This window comes from Colletotrichum spaethianum, assembly GCF_022836535.1.
Source record: "Colletotrichum spaethianum MAFF 239500 DNA, contig06, whole genome shotgun sequence".
Classification (NCBI taxonomy): domain Eukaryota; kingdom Fungi; phylum Ascomycota; class Sordariomycetes; order Glomerellales; family Glomerellaceae; genus Colletotrichum; species Colletotrichum spaethianum.
The window spans coordinates 1420293-1437994 of NW_026054776.1; the positions used below are offsets into that span (position 1 = coordinate 1420293).

General features: G+C 55.4%; 7 protein-coding genes across 7 annotated transcripts; 3 read left to right on the forward strand and 4 right to left on the reverse strand.

Moving 5' to 3' along the window:
* Positions 1-240: 240 nt before the first annotated feature.
* Positions 241-1810, reverse strand: ColSpa_03397 (UDP-N-acetylglucosamine transferase subunit alg14; the record flags this gene model as incomplete). The annotated part of the gene is made up of 2 exons (XM_049269609.1): positions 241-309; positions 365-1810. The coding sequence occupies 2 exons, from the start codon at positions 1808-1810 to the stop codon at positions 241-243; spliced, it is 1515 nt and encodes a 504-aa protein (XP_049125566.1).
* Positions 1811-3713: 1903 nt separating this feature from the next.
* Positions 3714-7341, forward strand: ColSpa_03398 (uncharacterized protein; the record flags this gene model as incomplete). Its single annotated transcript, XM_049269610.1, has 3 exons — positions 3714-3973; positions 4096-4289; positions 4349-7341. The coding sequence occupies 3 exons, from the start codon at positions 3714-3716 to the stop codon at positions 7339-7341; spliced, it is 3447 nt and encodes a 1148-aa protein (XP_049125567.1).
* A 614-nt stretch (positions 7342-7955) lies between these two features.
* Positions 7956-8653, forward strand: ColSpa_03399 (uncharacterized protein; the record flags this gene model as incomplete). The annotated part of the gene is made up of 2 exons (XM_049269611.1): positions 7956-8103; positions 8304-8653. 2 exons carry the CDS (start codon positions 7956-7958, stop codon positions 8651-8653), a joined length of 498 nt encoding a protein of 165 aa, XP_049125568.1.
* Positions 8654-9162: 509 nt separating this feature from the next.
* On the reverse strand, positions 9163-10683 carry ColSpa_03400 (saccharopine dehydrogenase [NADP(+), L-glutamate-forming]; the record flags this gene model as incomplete). The annotated part of the gene is made up of 5 exons (XM_049269612.1): positions 9163-9431; positions 9490-9572; positions 9823-9905; positions 9965-10339; positions 10390-10683. The coding sequence occupies 5 exons, from the start codon at positions 10681-10683 to the stop codon at positions 9163-9165; spliced, it is 1104 nt and encodes a 367-aa protein (XP_049125569.1).
* Positions 10684-11243: 560 nt separating this feature from the next.
* Positions 11244-12133, reverse strand: ColSpa_03401 (D-amino-acid oxidase; the record flags this gene model as incomplete). Its single annotated transcript, XM_049269613.1, has 2 exons — positions 11244-11665; positions 11722-12133. 2 exons carry the CDS (start codon positions 12131-12133, stop codon positions 11244-11246), a joined length of 834 nt encoding a protein of 277 aa, XP_049125570.1.
* Positions 12134-13759: 1626 nt separating this feature from the next.
* Positions 13760-15583, forward strand: ColSpa_03402 (uncharacterized protein; the record flags this gene model as incomplete). The annotated part of the gene is made up of 1 exon (XM_049269614.1): positions 13760-15583. The coding sequence occupies one exon, from the start codon at positions 13760-13762 to the stop codon at positions 15581-15583; it is 1824 nt and encodes a 607-aa protein (XP_049125571.1).
* Positions 15584-15947: 364 nt separating this feature from the next.
* ColSpa_03403 (U3 small nucleolar RNA-associated protein 14) lies at positions 15948-16821 on the reverse strand (the record flags this gene model as incomplete). The annotated part of the gene is made up of 2 exons (XM_049269615.1): positions 15948-16667; positions 16726-16821. The coding sequence occupies 2 exons, from the start codon at positions 16819-16821 to the stop codon at positions 15948-15950; spliced, it is 816 nt and encodes a 271-aa protein (XP_049125572.1).
* Between the last annotated feature and the right edge of the window lie 881 nt (positions 16822-17702).

A 17702-nucleotide genomic window follows, 5' to 3' on the forward strand; every position in this document is an offset into this window, starting at 1 on the left:
AACTCGATAAGCACCCACACCTCTAATTAAACCAAGGACCGCTTTTGGATGCTATGCCATTTCTTCACATGTGATAGAGTCGGCAATGGAATCAACACTTTTTGTGTATAGGTAGGTCTTGACGTTTCGAAGCTTCAAGGCTTGCTTTCCATCACTGTACCCATCAACCCAGATGGTAATCTCAAAATTCATTGTTCTGTATCAAACGCCCATCGTCCCATGTCATTAAGCTTTGTACAATTACTCAATCTCCAGAACGGCAGGGGCCTTGACCTCCTTGCCGCTGAACTTTTCCAATCCCTCGCCGCCCTATATCATCTGTTAGCATCTGCAATACCAAGACTGACAAGAATGGAAGACTTACGTAGCTGAAGAGGGGCGAAACCTCGACGCCAACCTCGGTGGTCTCGCCGGTGACGGTGGCACCGGCAGCCTCGAGCCAGCGCTTGCCCTGGAGCATGATGTCGCGCTTGCTGGTGTCGGGGTCATCCTCGCCCGTGCCGCGGGCGTTCTTGAGCGGCGAGAACTCGTCTTCACGCTTCACCTCCATGCAAGCAAACTTGTTGAGCTCCAACATGGGGAAGACGTCAAAGACGAACTGCTCCAGCTTGATGCCGTTGGGCTTTTCGGGCTTGACAGTCTCGCCAGACTTGAGATCGGCGAAGGGGATCTTCTTGCGCGCAATGTGATGGGGCAGCTTGTGCGCCCATTGGGGAATGCTCTCGAGGAAGCGGAAGGAGTAGTAGTGGTTGACAATGTTAGCGGCGCGGAACTTGAGGACGCCGGGCTGCTTGGAATCCTGGGCTTCGGCCGTCTCCTTGTCAATCTCGGAGTACTCGACAACGTCGGGCTTGCCGTTCTTGAGCAATATCAGACCGACAGACTCGGTAGCGTTGCGCTTGCGAACGACCTTGGTAGTAATATCGACGTTCTTGGAGGCAGAAAAGCCGATGAAAACGGGATCGGCGACCTTGACGAGGCAGTTGTCGACGCAGTAGGCGTGGATGTGCTCGATGCCCCTCTTGCGCATGTCGCCCATGACGTCCGAGACGACGAGCGCCTGGTAGATGCCTCCGTTTCCATCAGGAGCAACAGCGACCTTGCTCTTGGACTCGAGCAGAATCTTGCCGTCGTTAGAGATACAGGGCAGCACACCCTGCTCGAAGATGAAGACGTTGGCCTTGTCAAGACCGAAGTAGTTGTTCTCCTCGAAGTACTTCTCCGTGGGGCCGCGGGTGGGGCCAGATGTCATGACGTACCAAGGGACGATAGCGCTGCTGGTGCCGGCCTTCTTGGCCGCAAGCTCCTGGACCTTGCGAATACGCTCGGCCTGGATCTGGAAGAGCGACTTGTGGCTGGGAAGGCCAATATCATAGCAGCCCTTTGGTGCGGAGCTGCCCAGTCTGGTTCCCTGACCGCCTGCCATCAGCACAACGGCCACCTTGTTCTGTCCGATCAGATCGAGACCCGACTGGTACCACTTCTCAATATCTTCGGGCTTCGAGTCGAGGATACTAGCGGTGGCAGACTCGGGCAACGGCTCGAGGCCAGACTGGGTGGAGGCATCGTCGGTCTTGGGAGGGTTCAGGGCGCGGTCGGTGATCTTATTGATATGCTCGGGGTCGAAGCCCGACAGCTGCTGGAAGAGGGTGGCCTTCTCGGGGGTAGGGAGGTCATCGTAGAAGGTAAAGACATGGTCCTGTCCTGCCTTGGTGTACTTCTCCTTGAGCTGGGCGAGCTGCTCAGCAGAGGGTTCGGTCGCAGCGGGCTTGCTGGAGCCAATGTTGAGAGCAGACTTGATGGCTTCCATGATGTGCGTGTTGGGTATCTCGGCAGGTTGTACCTTCTATCAAGTCAGTCGAAGCTGGGGATGGTCAACGGGAATCTGGAGTGAAAGAACAGGAAAAGCAGAAGGCGGAGTGGAAGTAAACAGATGAGGTCGTCAGCTGGAGAGCTTACCTTACTTGTAGTCCCCGCCAAGGACCCCTCAATGGTCCAAATATAGGCCAAAGTGGGAGCTGCTCGGTGGGTGGGCTGTCAAGGCCCCCGCCGGTTGTCAGGTCAGATCAGTGATCGATTGGACAAGTCGGGCCTGGTATCGCTTTCAGGCGGTATGGAGCCCCTCATTGCAGGGCCACAAGACGCCTTCAGGGGATGATAGGTTGCTTTCAGCTGCATGCCCCTCACTCCAATTCGTTTTCAGGGGATCCTCAGCAGCCAGCCACCTCTGCACATGGCCCGGAGGCGTCTTTGGGGCCTGCATCCTACAGGAAGGGTACATGGGACTCTTCTCCGGATACGAGAAGAAGCATCGAGGACGGTCGAGCTAAATCCTGGGCTCGCGTAATGAACATTGTGGGATGTGGTGATCTTTGCCATGGTACGGCAGCCACTTCGGACGTGGTTGTTGGGGCTGTGCGGCGTAGCGTTGATTGTCCGATGCGGGAAGCGCCAGGAACTGATTTGAGTCCCGTGTTGCATGTCAGAATCCTTAAAATGAGGATGACGGGATCGAAGTGGACAGGCCAACCAGACAGCTGGAGTCGCCAAGTCAAGACAAGGCGAAGACAAGTGAGTGAAACGGGGGGAGGTCTTCAGCCTCAAAACACATAGCGCAGCGGACATGGTGGGACTTTGGTACCTACGTTTCGCAGGAAAGAGGTATCGTGCTCAGGTTTTAACCTCTGATTATGACGAGTTACTTGCCGCAATGTTTCTTCTTTTTTCAACACACTCGCTGGAAACTCCGGAACGAACGCAATGCCAACAGGAGCACTCGGTGTAGACTACCTGCCTACTTTTCGGTGGCAGTTTGGAAGCTGCAAGTCCGGCACATGTTCAGTTCAACAGTCTTGTGGGCTCTTTTCCGTGCCTTAGCTACCTAGACTAGAATACAGCATAAGCCTGGCCGTACACATGAAGCTTGCAAGGTGTCTGCTGGCGACAAGTAACCTTCGCTTCTCATGCAAATGCTACGAGCCTAAAAAGACACAACGGAACAAACATAAACAGCCAGGACCCTCTCATGCATCCCTCCCAGATCTCCAATCCCATCTTCCTTCCTCCAGTCCAAAAAATCCGACTACAGATAAGCATCCAACCAGAAAGCCGTCATCTGAGCAGCAGAGGCATCTCGTGCCCATCATCCAATGCCCCTCCCCCCCTTCCCTTCAGGAGGTGGCCGGCACTGCCTGCCTTACCGCCCCTCCCTCTCCCCCAAGGCAAGCAGGCAATCCTGCTCCAGCTCCCCCTAGCTGGCCGCTGCCATGCGGCGTGTCAGGCATTCCACGTCCCACTCCGCCCCGATCACCCGCTCCCACACTGTGCAGGGCGCTAGCCGCGATACACGGTGCAAGGACATTGGCGGACAGGGTGCAACTAATCGCATTTGGTGCACGCATTACGGATACATACGCCAGCATACGCAGTAGACTCGGGCAGTTTTACAGTCGCAGTCACAGTGGCTCTTGGTTCCAAAAAGTCCACCTCCTGGCCCTTTCCTAGTCAGTGTAATGGTTGTCGAAATCGCCGCCGCAGACAACACAACTGCCGAGATTTTCTTCCATCCTTTTTATTCCTTCCTTGACCGACTTCTGTTCTCTCCCACCAGACCGCCCTTGAGAGGACTAGCGAACGGTCTCCTCCTTCGCTTCTCCCCTACCCTTCCGCTTTCCCTACCTTCCTTTTTTCCGACTCGAGAGCTCGACGCGGCGATGTTATGGACCCTGTTCATGAAAATCCTCCTCATCAGCTCCCTCGTCGCCTGGTGGCTTAAGCGACCAAACAGCCGCTTCCAGAAATTCGTCCTCCTCGCCGCTACCCTCGCAACCTTCTGGGTTGTCGCTCCTCTCTACGCCTCGCTCTGCCTCGCCTGGTCTGTTCACTACACCCGAGAGGGTATTCGCTATTGGAGTCTGGATGAGCTGCTCGTGCGGCACGCCAGCATGCTGGTGACGCTCGCCGCAGTCGTTTGGTGAGTTTCGCCCACGCGACCTCTTCCCCGCGCCCTCCAGTTGGCTGCCGTGCCACTGCGGCCTTGCTCGGCACACGCGACCTACGTAACCTTTTTTTCCCTTTCTTTCTAACCTGCTCTAGGCTGCTTCATCGCGCCTGGCAGACCCTCTGGAAGCCGACGACCGACCTCATTAGTATCCTTGGCGTGGACGTTCCCGAGGCCCCAGATGTATCCCTGGCCGGCATTCGACCCGACGCCGCGACTCTGAACTGGACGCGCCCTTCGCACAACCGACCCGTGCAGAAGTTCCTGATCCAGGTAAATGGCGTCAATGGTCAGTCTACGCCCGCTTCGTTGGTGATCATGGGCAGCATTTCTGACAATCCTTCACAGTTGGCGAGTCGAGGCAGGAAGAGACGGCAATCACCGTTACAGGTCTGAGGCCCAACCACTGCTACAACATCCGTGTCATCGCTGTCGGACCGAACAATTTTCAAGCCGGTAGCCAGGTCATACGGCTGCGTACCTATCGATCCGACGGACGGCCGGAGCTGGGCAACTCCAGGCTCCCCGACAGTTTCCAAGATCAAGATCCGAAGTCGGGACAGTTTCCGTGTGTCGAGGACAATGGCAGCCGCAGTCAGGTCCCGACCATAGAGGCGGCTCCATCCCTTGAGGGCGGGTCCGCTGCTGCGCGGGACGGGCCCTCTGGTCAGAGACGCAACACTGTCAATCGCAGGCATTCTCCGTCCATAGCGAGCCAAGAGCAGCCGTCCATCAAGGATTTTGGGGGCGACCAGCCTGAGGCTTCGCTAAAGGACCTGGCTGATGCATTAGAGAGGACGAGGAAGGAGATCGACGAGACAGCATCCCTACACGCCTCCGAAGAAAGCGAATTCAAACAGCTCGAAGAACGGCTCAAGAAAGAGAAGGAGGAGAAGAAAAAGATGCAAAAGGAGAAGGACGACAACACAGCGCAGCTGCGCCAAAAAGTTAAGGCTACCTATGAGCAGATGCGCCAAGCCACAAAGGATAAGGCGAGGAAGGAGAATCTGCTCAAGGAAAAGCAAGACAAGCGCAAGAAGATCAGTGATAATGTGGACAAGTGGACTGCCGAAATCGAGAATATGCGCAAGACGCGTAAGGGCTTTGCCTCTGAGAAGGAAAGCTTGGAACAGGATCGCGACCTCAAGATTAAGCACTTGGACGAAGACAACTCTGCGTTGCAGGAAGAGTATTCGCAACTCGAGGTCGAATACAAAGAAAAGAAGGAACAGCTCAAGGAGCTTGAAGATGCTAGGAGAAAGCTCCCGGGCGGGGAGGAAGACGACACTTGGCGAGAGGACGACCGGAAGATGAAGAGGGACTTCGAAATGAAGCGAAGGGAACTCCAGAGCCAACTCATCATGGAGAATCGAAAAGCCCAGCAACTCGAAGGCCATATCCACGTTTTACATGCTCAGGTATACGCCCAGAACCAACAGAGTCTCCAGCTTTATAACCAAGCAAACTCCTCCGGCGTCGACTTCGAACAGAACGCTTCCATGCAGGTCAAACGCAGGAGCCGTACCGGAAATTCGCTCAACGCCGCCATCTCATCTCCAACAGGACCTTTCCCCGCTTCCGATTCCCCCTTCGAGCCTTCAATTAGTTTTGGTAACCGCTCTGGGTTCTCGCATTTCCTGGACATCTCTGGAGGCGACAGTTTCGGCGCCGATCAGTTTTCGGATGCAGAGTTTAGAGCTCTCACCGGCAATGCCCCACTCAGTCCGACAGCAGCAGCTTTGTTACCGTCCGGTATCTTGGGCGATGACGACTCTGCAAGCCCCGATTCATTCTCTCGAAGAAGTCCCTTCATACCGGATGATGAATATGACGCCCAGTCGCCACAATCATCCAAACAGTCAAACAGTGCTCACTCAAGTCCTCTCGGTTCTTCGCACAAGACCGCATTTCCACAATTAGCGCCGGACGATGCCGACCACGCATCGCTCAATGACGTTACCTCTTCTCCCGGCGGACAGCCATCACCAGCAGCACATCGATTCACGAGCTTGCTCTCGTCATTCCAGAGAGGCAAGGGCGCTAAAGCTGTCGATGACGGCGGGCCAATGTTGGGCAGTCTGAAGCACGGCCAGAGCCAGTCCTTCCCTCGACAGACCGACGATCCCGACGGAACGATTCGACGTAGAACTAGCTTCTCCTCCTTAGGGCCAGACAGGAACTCAGCAGGACCCGAGATGCTCGAGAGCAGTGCGTCACACCTTGGACGAAGCATGTTCTCCTCGGCCCGTCGTTTGATGCTATGGAATGGTTCTTTCGCAGACAGAGATCCTAGTAGCCCCAGGCCGGCTTCCATGGCTTCGGCAGACTTGCCCCGTCCTTCAACTGACAGCGGCTCTATCTGGAACCACCCTGGTGATAGGAATCGCATGTGGTCTCCTGACGGTCCGTGGCCTTCGCGGACTCCATCGAGACGGCCCTCTATTCATGGCTCTCCAGCGGCTTTAAAGACAACGCTAGCCTCGGCCGAGGACGAAATCCTGGATCACGAAGCGTTGAACGATCCGCAGGTCTCGCCTAGCCAGGTCGGAGTCATTGGCAGCAGACCGCCGGCTAGTAAGCAGAATTCCGACTCGAAATCATTGTTGAGCCAACGTCTCAATCCCGCGGCACCGACCTTTTCCATCGGTGGGATCGGTGGGTTATTCCGCAGTAAAGACAAGGAAAACGACTCGGGTAAAGAGAAGGATAAATCAAAGTCAAAGGACAAAGCCAAGGACAAAGCCAAAGACAAGGAGGCAAAGGAGAAAGGCAAGACCAGGGAGTCCGCTACGCCAAGCCTGGACCTGCCGCAAGGCTATGATGCGTCTCCGACAGACTCGAGGAAGTCCCGCGACGCTTTCTCTGTCCATACCCAGGCATCTGTCACCGAGTCCCGAGAGTCCTTGACGCTTGATAGGGCCGTGTCAAGCACGCTGTCTGACTCCAACACTAAAGACCAAGAAAACGCCTACCGCAAGCTCTTCAGGAAAGGAAGCTCCAGCAAATTCAGTCTGTCATCTCGGCTAAGCAAAGACTCTGGTCTATTTAAGAAAGGGCCAGGAAGCACCACCAACTCGGACAAGAACTTGTCAGCCGACCGATCCAGCTTCGGCGACATAGACGATTACGGCGAGGAAGGTCTGCTGGGTCGAAGCTATGAGAGCGTCACGAGCAGCCCGTCTCTCGGGCCGTCCAAGTCCAAGGAGACTAAGGAAAGCAGAATGACTAATTGGAGTAACAAGTTTTCCATGAAAAAGAAGGGCAAGGACAACAAGGAGAGCATGGAGCTGCACCGGGCTACCCCGGAGGTTGATGGTGAGGAGGATAAGAAAGACGTCTAGTCCAGCGAGGGTATCAAGGTCAATTAGCCTCAGCGATGTAGTGCTGTCTTCCAACCATAACAAAACATCAATTCACATGGGCGTTTAACATACATATGCTTCTGGCTTCAAGGGTCCGTAGGACTCCCATCCACAAAGTCTGCGGGAAACTCCAAAAGGGTGTGCCTACCATTGTTTCGAAAACTTTGCTAACTGAAGTTTGTTCGTTCCGAATATATTGTCGGGTGTTGAGACGTACAAAATGTCTTCGCAGCAGGAAGGCGGTGAAGCATGTGCTCTGGCAGAAAGTCTCAATTGGCAAGCTCCGTCCGAAAGCACGGGTCACATTTGCGAGCCAGCGAGAGTGAGAGAGAGAGAGAGAATGGGTAGCTGTAGATTTACCCACCCAGATCGAACCACCCGCGCAAACCTCCCCTTCCCCCAAGCAGCGACGACGAAAACGGCGACGAAGGACGAACCCGGTCGAGATTGGACACAGGAGGGAAGATAACATTGCGTAGTCGGTCAGCACCTCACACCGATTGCCCGTCCAAACGAGAGGCAGCACTTCCCTGGGGAACCGCAACGCCCCGAAACCTCCCCCTCCGAGTCCCCGACCCCGATTGATGGCCGCAATGGCGGCTCAGAATCCGACCGGCGGCGCCGCCGAGGGCCTGCCGATGCCCTCGCGCAACCCGCTCCCCCTCTCCGCCTCCCAGGAGGCGCAGATCAGAGACATTTACTACGCGCGCGTGCGCAATGCCTGCGCGCCCGAGATCAAGGGTGCGTGATCCCTTCCACCTTCTCCCCCTCGCGCCGCCAGCTGCCTTTCCCCGTACACACAAGTGGCCAATGCCGCCTCGGGAGGGGGTTTCTGGCCCCTCCTCCTTTTGGCGCTCGCGAGGAACCTCAACCGCGCTCTCCGTCTTACCTAGCCAACCTTGACGAGCAAGCTGACAAATCAACCCAAACAGCCTTCGCAGACTGCGCCCTCAACCGGACCTTCACCGTCTCTTTTATCTGCCGCACGCAGCTGCGCGCCATGAACGGGTGCATGAAGGCCCACGCGACGCCCCAGGAGCACGACGCCGCGCGCGAGGAGTGGTTCGCCAAGCGCCTTGAGCGGCAAAAAGAGCGCGAGCGGAAGGCCGTCAAGAAGGCGCAGCAGGAGGACTTCATCCGCGAGTGGTGGGGCCTGCCCGAGAAGGACGCCGAAACGAGGAGGAAGGAGGAGGAGAAGATGCGCATGGCCGAGCGGGTCGGCGGGTACGCCGCCAGGGACCGGAAGAGGTTGGAGGACGAGCAGGCGGCGGCTGCTGCTGCGAAGAGGTGAGAGCGACGATTGGGGATGCGGCGAGGGGATTCCCGACGCGCTCTCCAGGTACCCTCGGCCGGAGATGGAGGGGCAAAGAGAGGAACCGCGGGTCAGATGCATATGTTGGGCGTTCTGGATTTACGGTTTGGGACACCCTGCTCAATGGCGCGGACATTCGGCTTGTACAAACACAACATTTTCACACACACACACACCATGTAGACTATAGCAATCCAAAAAAACGGGGGCCGAAGCCAGGAGATGGCGGGTCATTTATCAAAGGATACGTTAACGAGGCCTCTCTACGGCCAACGACCTCTTATTCTCTGGCAGCTCAGGTCATTCTCTGAGATGCCTTTCTCGTAGTCTAAGCTTTTCTCTAATGCAGCGATTCATCCAGAGAAAATGGCTTCTTGACTTGAATGTGCTCTTTTCTCTCTTTCGTAAGACTTCCCTCCTTCCCTTCCCTAAAAACGCCAGGTTTCTCAACCTCACAGAAAACAAAGATACAGCCGGACAGGGGCCCACTAGGCCTCTCTCTTCTGGAGCTCGGCGGGGAGCGTGGTGGCAACCTTGTCCTTGAAGAGCTTCTCGGCGCGGGCCCAGACGGGGTCGTTGCGCCAGTCCTTGAGGTTCAGGAGGGTGGGCAACAGGTCGTTGCTGAAGGCCTCGCTGGACTCACGGGGCAGCAGCGAGGGCAGGTGGTCGATGGAGATGACGCTCAGAGGCGGGTTCTCGAAGCCCTCAACGGGGACAGTGGGCTTGTCGAAGGTGGTAGCCACGGTGTAGATGGGGACTGGGAGTTCCCGGGGTTAGCATGAGGCTGATAGGGAATCACAAGCGTTAATACTTACTGGGGTTGTGGGGGTTCGTGGTGTCGGCAGAAACGTCGCAGACTACGGATAGCTGTCTACCAGGAGCCTGGAGAGACTCGCGGCTGACGAAAGCTAAAAGAGTAAGGGTCAGCTGTTGTCTTCGGGACTTCACGTTTGAAGCACGTCGCCACAGTGGGCTCTGGAGAGTAAACTCAGAAGTGAGATATCCTCCTAGTTTGAGAGGAACCCTCCAACTTGTGTGGCAAGAACAAAAAATGGATTGAACATACGAGGGATGGGTTGGCTGTGGGAGGTGTTAGCACTTCGTTCTGGGAATATCTTATTTGAGGCCATCATAGGATGAATACATACCTCAGGTAGATGCAGTTGACGAAGATGTCAGACTCGGTGATCTCGCTGTACGGACCAGGCTTGGCCTGAGTCTCTTGGATATCCTGTATGTCTTAGTCAGCATACCATACCGAAGACATCGCGAGCCGAAGTTGAGACTTACCCAGCGGATGATGTCCGTGACACCGGCTCTCTTGCACATGTCCACGGCGCCAGAGCCGCAGCGGCCGAGAGCACCGATCACAATCACTCTGGGCTTCTTGCCGCCGTTCTTCGCCACACCCTCGTCCAAGGCCTTCTTGACATCCGCAATGAGGGCATCCTCGTTGGGGTACGACTCGACGGAAGGGAAGGGCTGGCCGGGGTGGGTAAGCTGCCAGGCCCAGTTCTCGAGGGCAAGAGCAGCGCCGGAGAAGCCAGCGTGGTATCCGAAGGCCGCAACGCGGCGACCGGTCTCGTTGGTCAGGAACTCAAGATCGAGGAGGGTACCACCGCCGCGGGGGAAGCGGCCGAGAGTCTTCTCGAAACCGGCTTGTCCCTAAAGATTTGTTAGCGATTTCCCAGCCAGACTGTCCTGGGCGAAATTACCTTGTAGACGTGGAGGAAGGTGACGTGAACGTGCTTGAGGGGGAACTCCTTCTCCTCGAGCTCCTTCAAGCCGACAATGATGTGATCGGCAGGAGCCTTCTCCCAGGAGCCCTCCTCGACGAGGTTTGCGCCAACGGCCTCAAACTCGGCATCGTCGAAGATGCGGACGGGGCTGCGCTCGACGTTGACGGTGTAGCCGGCCTCGATCAGGGCCTTGGTGGTGGTGGGGGTGAGCGCAGAGCGGTGCTCAAGGGGCTTGGTCTCGGACCGGAGGTGAAGGACGGTGCTGGCCATTGTTGCGATTTCAATTGACTCGAATTGGTATGAAAAATCGCAATGCTGAGAAATGTTTGTTGGAGGAAGGGAAGCTGCTAGAGTTGGAGGCAGGACGGTGCGTGGGGCAATGACTCTAAAACATCCCACCTTATGTGACTCCTCTAGGGGACTTGCTATTTCACCGCTTATCGGAGCGCGGGGAAGAATGACATGGGATGGCAGTAAACCCAAAAAATCGGTCTCACCTAGGTTTTCCTCTCCAACAGCTCTGGCTAACAATCCAAAAAATTTTGCTACCGCCAAGGCGTGATTAAGCCACTCAGGCGTCTTGTGACGCCATGCAGGTACCGAACCTGCAGCCATCAAACGGTGGCTATCAAACGGGCTCTACCTCACTATTGGGTCTCAGCACTACCGCAAGCTGTCAATCATCGACATCCGCCGATGTCGCTCTTTTTCGCATCTTGCTCTTAACGCGACCGCATCCCAACCACTGGCAAATCGGCAACCGCCTGACGGCCCAAAGCTAGCTTGTCTTGCAACGGACCTCGATAATCTACTGTGATGCTACAGAATGATTACAATCGCGCCTTAACTTGGTCTTCACCCAGCAGCTCAACGACCCCTTCTGCTACTCCCCAAGACAACTCGAAGCCCCGGCCCCCAAGGCCATAAGCGTGAATTATGGTACGGTCATCGCCAACTTCTTCTCTTTCAAGTCTCATGCCCCCTTTCCGAGTCGGTCGTCGGCCCACAATGTCTTTGAGAACACGGAACTCACTGCTGTCTCCCAAGATACGAGGATATGTGGCAGCAAAGTCCTTCAGGATCTTCTCTCGCACATCTAGCGACGGTTCTGGATCCCAGTTGTCAGGTTCCTTTGTGCCACCGACAATGGTGCCACCATCAAAGTTTCTGGGCACGCAGAAAATCCAAGAGCCATCGGCATTCTGTCGCGTCACTGTCGCAGGGCTCAAGTTGGCCACGGCACAGGTTTGTCCTGAGAGATATGTTAGCGACACAGACAACGTTGAGCTCAGCCAGTGGCTCACACACCTCGTGTGATAAACGAGTTCTTATCGCCAAACCCGAACCCGGAACAGTTGATGGCGACCCGCACATTCAACAACTCCTTGATTGTAAAAGCTTCGCGCGCGTCATTGATCTCTCTGCGGAATACTTTGCCGCCATTCCACGAGAACCTGCGAAGGAGAAACGAGCAGTAGATCATGGGATTTACACACCATGTCCAATATTCGCAACCCCACTTCACCTTGTCATCTGGAAACTCGCTCGGCCTCAAACGCCGAAACTCAACCAGCCCTAGTGTCTTCGCCTTTTCCTCAGTAAGAGCTTTGTATTGCGCCGGAGGGTCTTCCAGGTACTCAATACCAGGCAGGAAGGTGATGCCGGCTTCCGGATTGCTCATGCTCAACGATTCCATATGTTGGAATGTCCTGAGAGCCATTGCGTGATCACGCTCCTCATTTTCGTTCGCTGGTATTACCCAGCGGTTGTGAGCACCTCCCCATTGGGATGTGTAGTTGATTAGTGTTTTGGCATCTATGGCCTCAAAAGGACTAGGGAAATCTTTGGCTACAATTGCTACCGTGTGGCCATCCTGCTGGAGTCTTACAGCAGTGCTTAGTCCAATCACGCCGGCGCTGCATCTCGTTAGTAAGTTCGCGTCCACGTGACGGAGGTGGGATTGTAGCTACCCGATCACCACAATTTGTGTCATTTTTGTTCAAAGTGAAATATTCGCAACGTTGAGAGCATTAACTCGAACCCTACAAAAGAGGTGAGTTTACAAGCAGGTCTACTCTGTATATGTTCGATGTCGAAGTAATTTTGCGTCAATTCAATGACTGAAAATGAACCGATTGCTGATTTTTTCGGGCGCCCATCTCCACCAGTTAGTGTTGATTTCGCCGACCATCGGAGGGGCTCCCGGCCATGTACGGTCTCAAAGCGCGGGCAGGTTCCCGGAACTCTTGTCCAGAAGCCGACGGAGTTCTGGCCAGGAGGCCGTCCATGGCCGGTCTCATGTCCGATCGTATCCTCCGCCGGTTGTTTCTCTCACATCAACATCGACTTGTACACAAACCAGACAAGTTGCCAACCGTAGCAGTTTCCGATCTCGACATGGATTTTCAGGCGCATAGTTGTCAGTCTTCATATTTGCACGCGAAAGACGCAAAAGCGAATGCGATGTCTGCTAAGTGAGCAAGCTCAAGAATTCTTAGACTGCAAAGTTGGCCTTTATCAAGATGAAGATGGCCTGATACTCCTTCGTTATTTCAAGGCTGTTTGGAACATGCACTCTGGGCTGTTCCACGTGATGGCCGAATGCACATTGGCTGCGATCCCACCTTCCCCGAGGATAAGGGGGCACACGCATAATTCTCAAACAGCCCAGCAAGCCACCCAAAATTTCCCGCGTTACATTTCCCTTCGATGCCCGAAGAGCTGCACAGTCGGCATTCCACATACACCCATAGCGGTCAAAGTCCAAGTAAGTTACACCCAATTTGGAAGCCCTGACCAATGGCGCGAGTCTCACGTCGAACCAACCCTGCGCGCCTGTCTCTCACCACCCTGGTCTCGGCGCCTACAATGCAGTGTGATGGTCGGACTGATTGGCCCAGCCCGCATCTCAGAATCTATTTTGGTATGGCACCTCGACCGTACTCCCTTCCATCCCCTCCATCCTTTTGTCGCTTTCACCACTCACCATGGCCCGTCTAGTAAGCCAGCGCTTACCAGGCCTGCCGTGGGTGACCTGCCGTTGAACTAGAGCAGCGCTGCCGGGTTAATAGGCAGGAGAGTATATACTCTCTCTTGGTATCGTTGCCGGTTGTATGTTTACATATCTTTCTCTCTCTTTCACATGGCTGTCTTTCACTAGTACTGCAAAAATAAACAACAAGTCTGCTTATTCTTAGGTGCCAGAGTTGGGACCATGCATCCGTAGCATCTGGACTACTCCTTCTTCGTTCATTCACACAATCCCCCATATTTGTGAAAGAACTGGATATCGTTGAACAGGGGGCGAATCCAACATTCGACTCGAGCCGCAGCAAGCCCAGCAAGCATGTCAACTCAGCCACCTTCTGGAGGGTACTCACTCTTCCCGAACCCCAACGCGAAGCCTCCAGCGATGCGGAGGCCAGCATCCCGAACTCGAAGATCAGAGTCCCGCGAGCGCACCCGCGCTGTGTCTCCTGAGAGCATACATCCAGTTGACCAAGCGTCTCCACCGCGCCATGGCAGACAGACACCGCAGCAAAGAGTCCAGTCGCCGGTTGAGCGGTCCCAAACTCCACAAAGCGTCCACCAGGCCCAAACTAGTGAACAGGATACAACACCAAGTAGACGTGAGGTGCCAGCGCCGCCTACAACAGCGGCAGCACCTATCCAACGGCCCCCTCCCGTCGCCGACATACCACCTCGGTCAGACACCGCCTTCTCTCAAGCCCACACTCTGGTGCGAAGCAACAGCACTCGTTCTCGGAGCTCAATAGCAAAGATTCCAATCCCGGAGGAGTCGTCATCGTCTTCACAAGAGCAGCCTGCCCTGCGGTCCATCTTCCCTCGGTATAACCCCGAAGTGCCGCTCAACCAACAAGACTACTTCCCTACCCAAACCAGCCCGACTCATATCCCGCGAGCGGTGATCAACCGGACCACCTGGTATCCGGACCCGGAGGGTGATGGCCAGAATAACCAGCACAGAAGCCCCATGAGGAGTCCGCTGAGCGGTGGCTCAACACAACGATGGCCCAGACGAAACATTGAACCGCCTATTATTCCCAATGTCTCAACAAACGAGCGTATGAAAAGCCTATGGAAGGTATCCAACGGCTGGAAGGCGCCGCCTTCTGAGGGCAGAGTATACTGCATGAAGCTCTCCCAGGAGAAGGATGCGCCTGTCTACACCTTATCCTCGTCATCACAACCATTCTACAATCTCCGACTCGATCCTACTTCTGCCTCAGCATACGTCACTCTCAGCCGCCACGACCCCGCCAAGATTTACAAGGCCCCTAATCCCATGGCAAGCTCGTCAGCAAGTAGCATCCTCTCCGGCGTCGTCGGCCACAAAGATCATGGCAAGGGCGCCGAAAACAAGCACTGGCAGGAAGTTCTCACGACGACGCTCGAAGAGGAGTCCCGCAAGCATCCGCCCAACGACGGCCTGGTGGCCCTCCTCTACCCCCTCGCGGCTGCCAAGATGGCCCTTGACAAGCCGGACGACATGAACGCCATTATGACAGCTGAGACGGAATGCGCCCGCCTCGTCTGGGACGAGGATTCTGGCTCGCACTTCCTGGTACATCCGGCTCTTGCGACGCCCTTCTGCGTCACCATCGAGCGCTCGCCCGCCTGGAGCCGCGTGGAGTACACACTCGAGCACCACGAGTCGCCACAGCACCTTGCCAAGCTGACACGTGATGGCACCGGCAGTGGCTACCTCGAGGTTGACACGGCCATCGCCGCCAAGATTGACAGTTTCTTCCTTGTCGACGTTGCCGTTACGGCGCTGTTGCTCGTCGCGACTGCAGACGAGAAGAACACCAAGATCGAGACGTTTGAGCCGCCGCCGGCGCCGCGGGAGCCCATGGGCGGAGAGCGGCGGCTGAGCAAGAGAGAGGAGAAGAAGCGAGCCGCCGCCGCCGCACGGAGGGGCAAAATGGAGGAGTTTGAGATTGACATTGAGAGCCAGGATAGCAGCTTTGCAAAGCTGGAGCAGGCTGGCAAGGAGGCGCGCGACGGCTTGCCGTGGCCGCTGAGAGCGCTCTTTAAGGTCGTGGCGGGGCTGTTCAAGTGCCTTGTATGGTTCCTGACACTGGGCTTTAAGGCGCTTGCTATCATTGTCAAGGGGTTGGCCAAATGTGTGGGTGTCAAGTCAGAATGAAGAAAGACAAAAAGAACAATTCGGGATGAGCTTGATGGAAATGAGATACCACTTTTCTCGACGCATGAGTTTTCTGGGGTTTTCCCTCTCTGGTCGGGGGGTGTTGGAATAATGGGATTTTTTCCTTATGAGAGACCTTGTCCAGGACTAAGGACAGGAGCGATGATATTCATTTTTTGTACATCTAGATTTATACTCCGGGGTGCCTGGGTATCGCATGACGACGTTTCTGAGCCTGGGCTATCCTTTTTTCCATAACCGCTCAGATATTAGGATTGAAATGAAGACATGAAGAACACCGAAAAACGCAACCGAAAACTTTTGTTCGCCAACCGCCCAATTCTTGAGACATGACACATTCAGTTTACCGCTTGCGCGTCCGGACCATAATCTTCTTGCCCTTCTTCGTCGCGCCGCCCGAGGTCGCCGTCTTGGCCATCTTAGCACGCTGTATCTCGAGGCCCTCCTCCGCCTTGGCCAGAACCTTGAGTTTCTTTTTCGCATTTTGTAGTTGTAGCCGTAACCGCTGGAGTGTCTTTTCCTTCTGTGCCTGGGTGTCGTCGCTGGCGGCCTGCTTGTCGTCGTCATCGTCGAATCCCTCAAACTCGTCCTCATCACCCTCGTCCCCATCCAGATCCATCGCCTCCTGCTGAGCGGCCTCCGCCTTGGCCTCCGCGCCGTCCAGGAACACAATCTTCCTCGGCGCCGCAGATCGGTTGTCGATTTCCTCGTCACTGTCGTCCGCATCGTTGTTGCTGTGGCTCGCCGCCTCGATACCGCCGACTAGCACGATCTGCTCCTCGAGGCGTTTTACCTCTTTGGAAATGACGTTGCGCATGGTACGCACGTAGCCGACGTCCTGCGTCTTGAGGAGACGCACCGTCTCCATATCCATCGCCTTGTTGCCGCGGTCGCCGGCGACGGTGCCGGACCACTTCCTGCCGTCCTTCAGGCGCGAGCCCATGGAGTTGCGGCTAAGCATGCCGAAGTAGAACTCATCCTCGTTGCGTTCGGCAGCCTTTTGGCGCAGGGACTTGATCTGGGACTTCTTCTTGTTGTAATCTTTGGCACGGAGGGAGTAGTCCTGTAAAAAGAGCAGTTAGCGACTATGTCTAGATTGCAGCAGAGCGTGCTTGACGAACCTTGTGCTTCTCGAGGAGGCCAAAACGTTGGCGCTCCAAGGGCTGGGCACGCTCCCTATGGGAGCGCCGCTGAACGGCGTTGCGCATCGACGACATGATTCTGTCCTCTCGGTTTGGGCGTATGGAAAGGGTATCGGGACTGCAAATACGACGCTCCTCGAAAAGGCGACAAATTGCACTGGCGATCCTGGGTTTGGGAGGTGGGATGCGGCAGAAATTTGAAAATATTTGGCGGTCAGAGAAAGCTGCAGCCACGTGGGTGTGGCTTGTGAGCGCAACTTGCCTTAAACCCGCCTCGGTCGCTCGGTCCGGTGGGGGTACCCCCCACTGCACCGTCTCACTCTCGGGTCCGCCGTTCCATTTCCCACCTTTCTCCACTCTTGCACCGTCGGCCGACACCGACTGAGTCCAGTCAGCTTTCCCAAGTTTGCGTGCCTTGAAACATGTCAGGTGCCGTGAAACGACACCCTCTTGACGGCTCGAGCATTCAACCCAGTCTAGGTAGTTCAATTACAGAATACGGTTAATGACGGCATCTGCCATGATCCATTTGACATGGCATTTACACCTGGCCTGACATGTCAGCTCAACCACTTAAAGGCAGTCACCTACAGAAATTCCTCCTATCTTCATCGTTGCATCCGCAATCGTCTCTCATCTAACGTAACAGTGACAGCACATCACCTCCCTTCACCTGCCTGTAGTCTTGACAGCATCTAATGGTCTCAGCTTATGTTCTTAGTCTAGCGTTGGTCCAGTTATGTCCGGCACTCCGCCTTCCTAAGGGGTCCAATCGCGAGGTAGGTCCCTCGATGCCAACAGTCCGAGAGATCTAACCCCCTCCTTGCACGGACAGCCCCAGGACTAGTGACAACATAATCATGGGTCACCCCTCATGTTTCACAGAAGGGAACGCGCCAGAAGCAGCAGACCTTCGAGACGTCAAACGCCGCAAGAGGCAAAAAATTAACATGCGA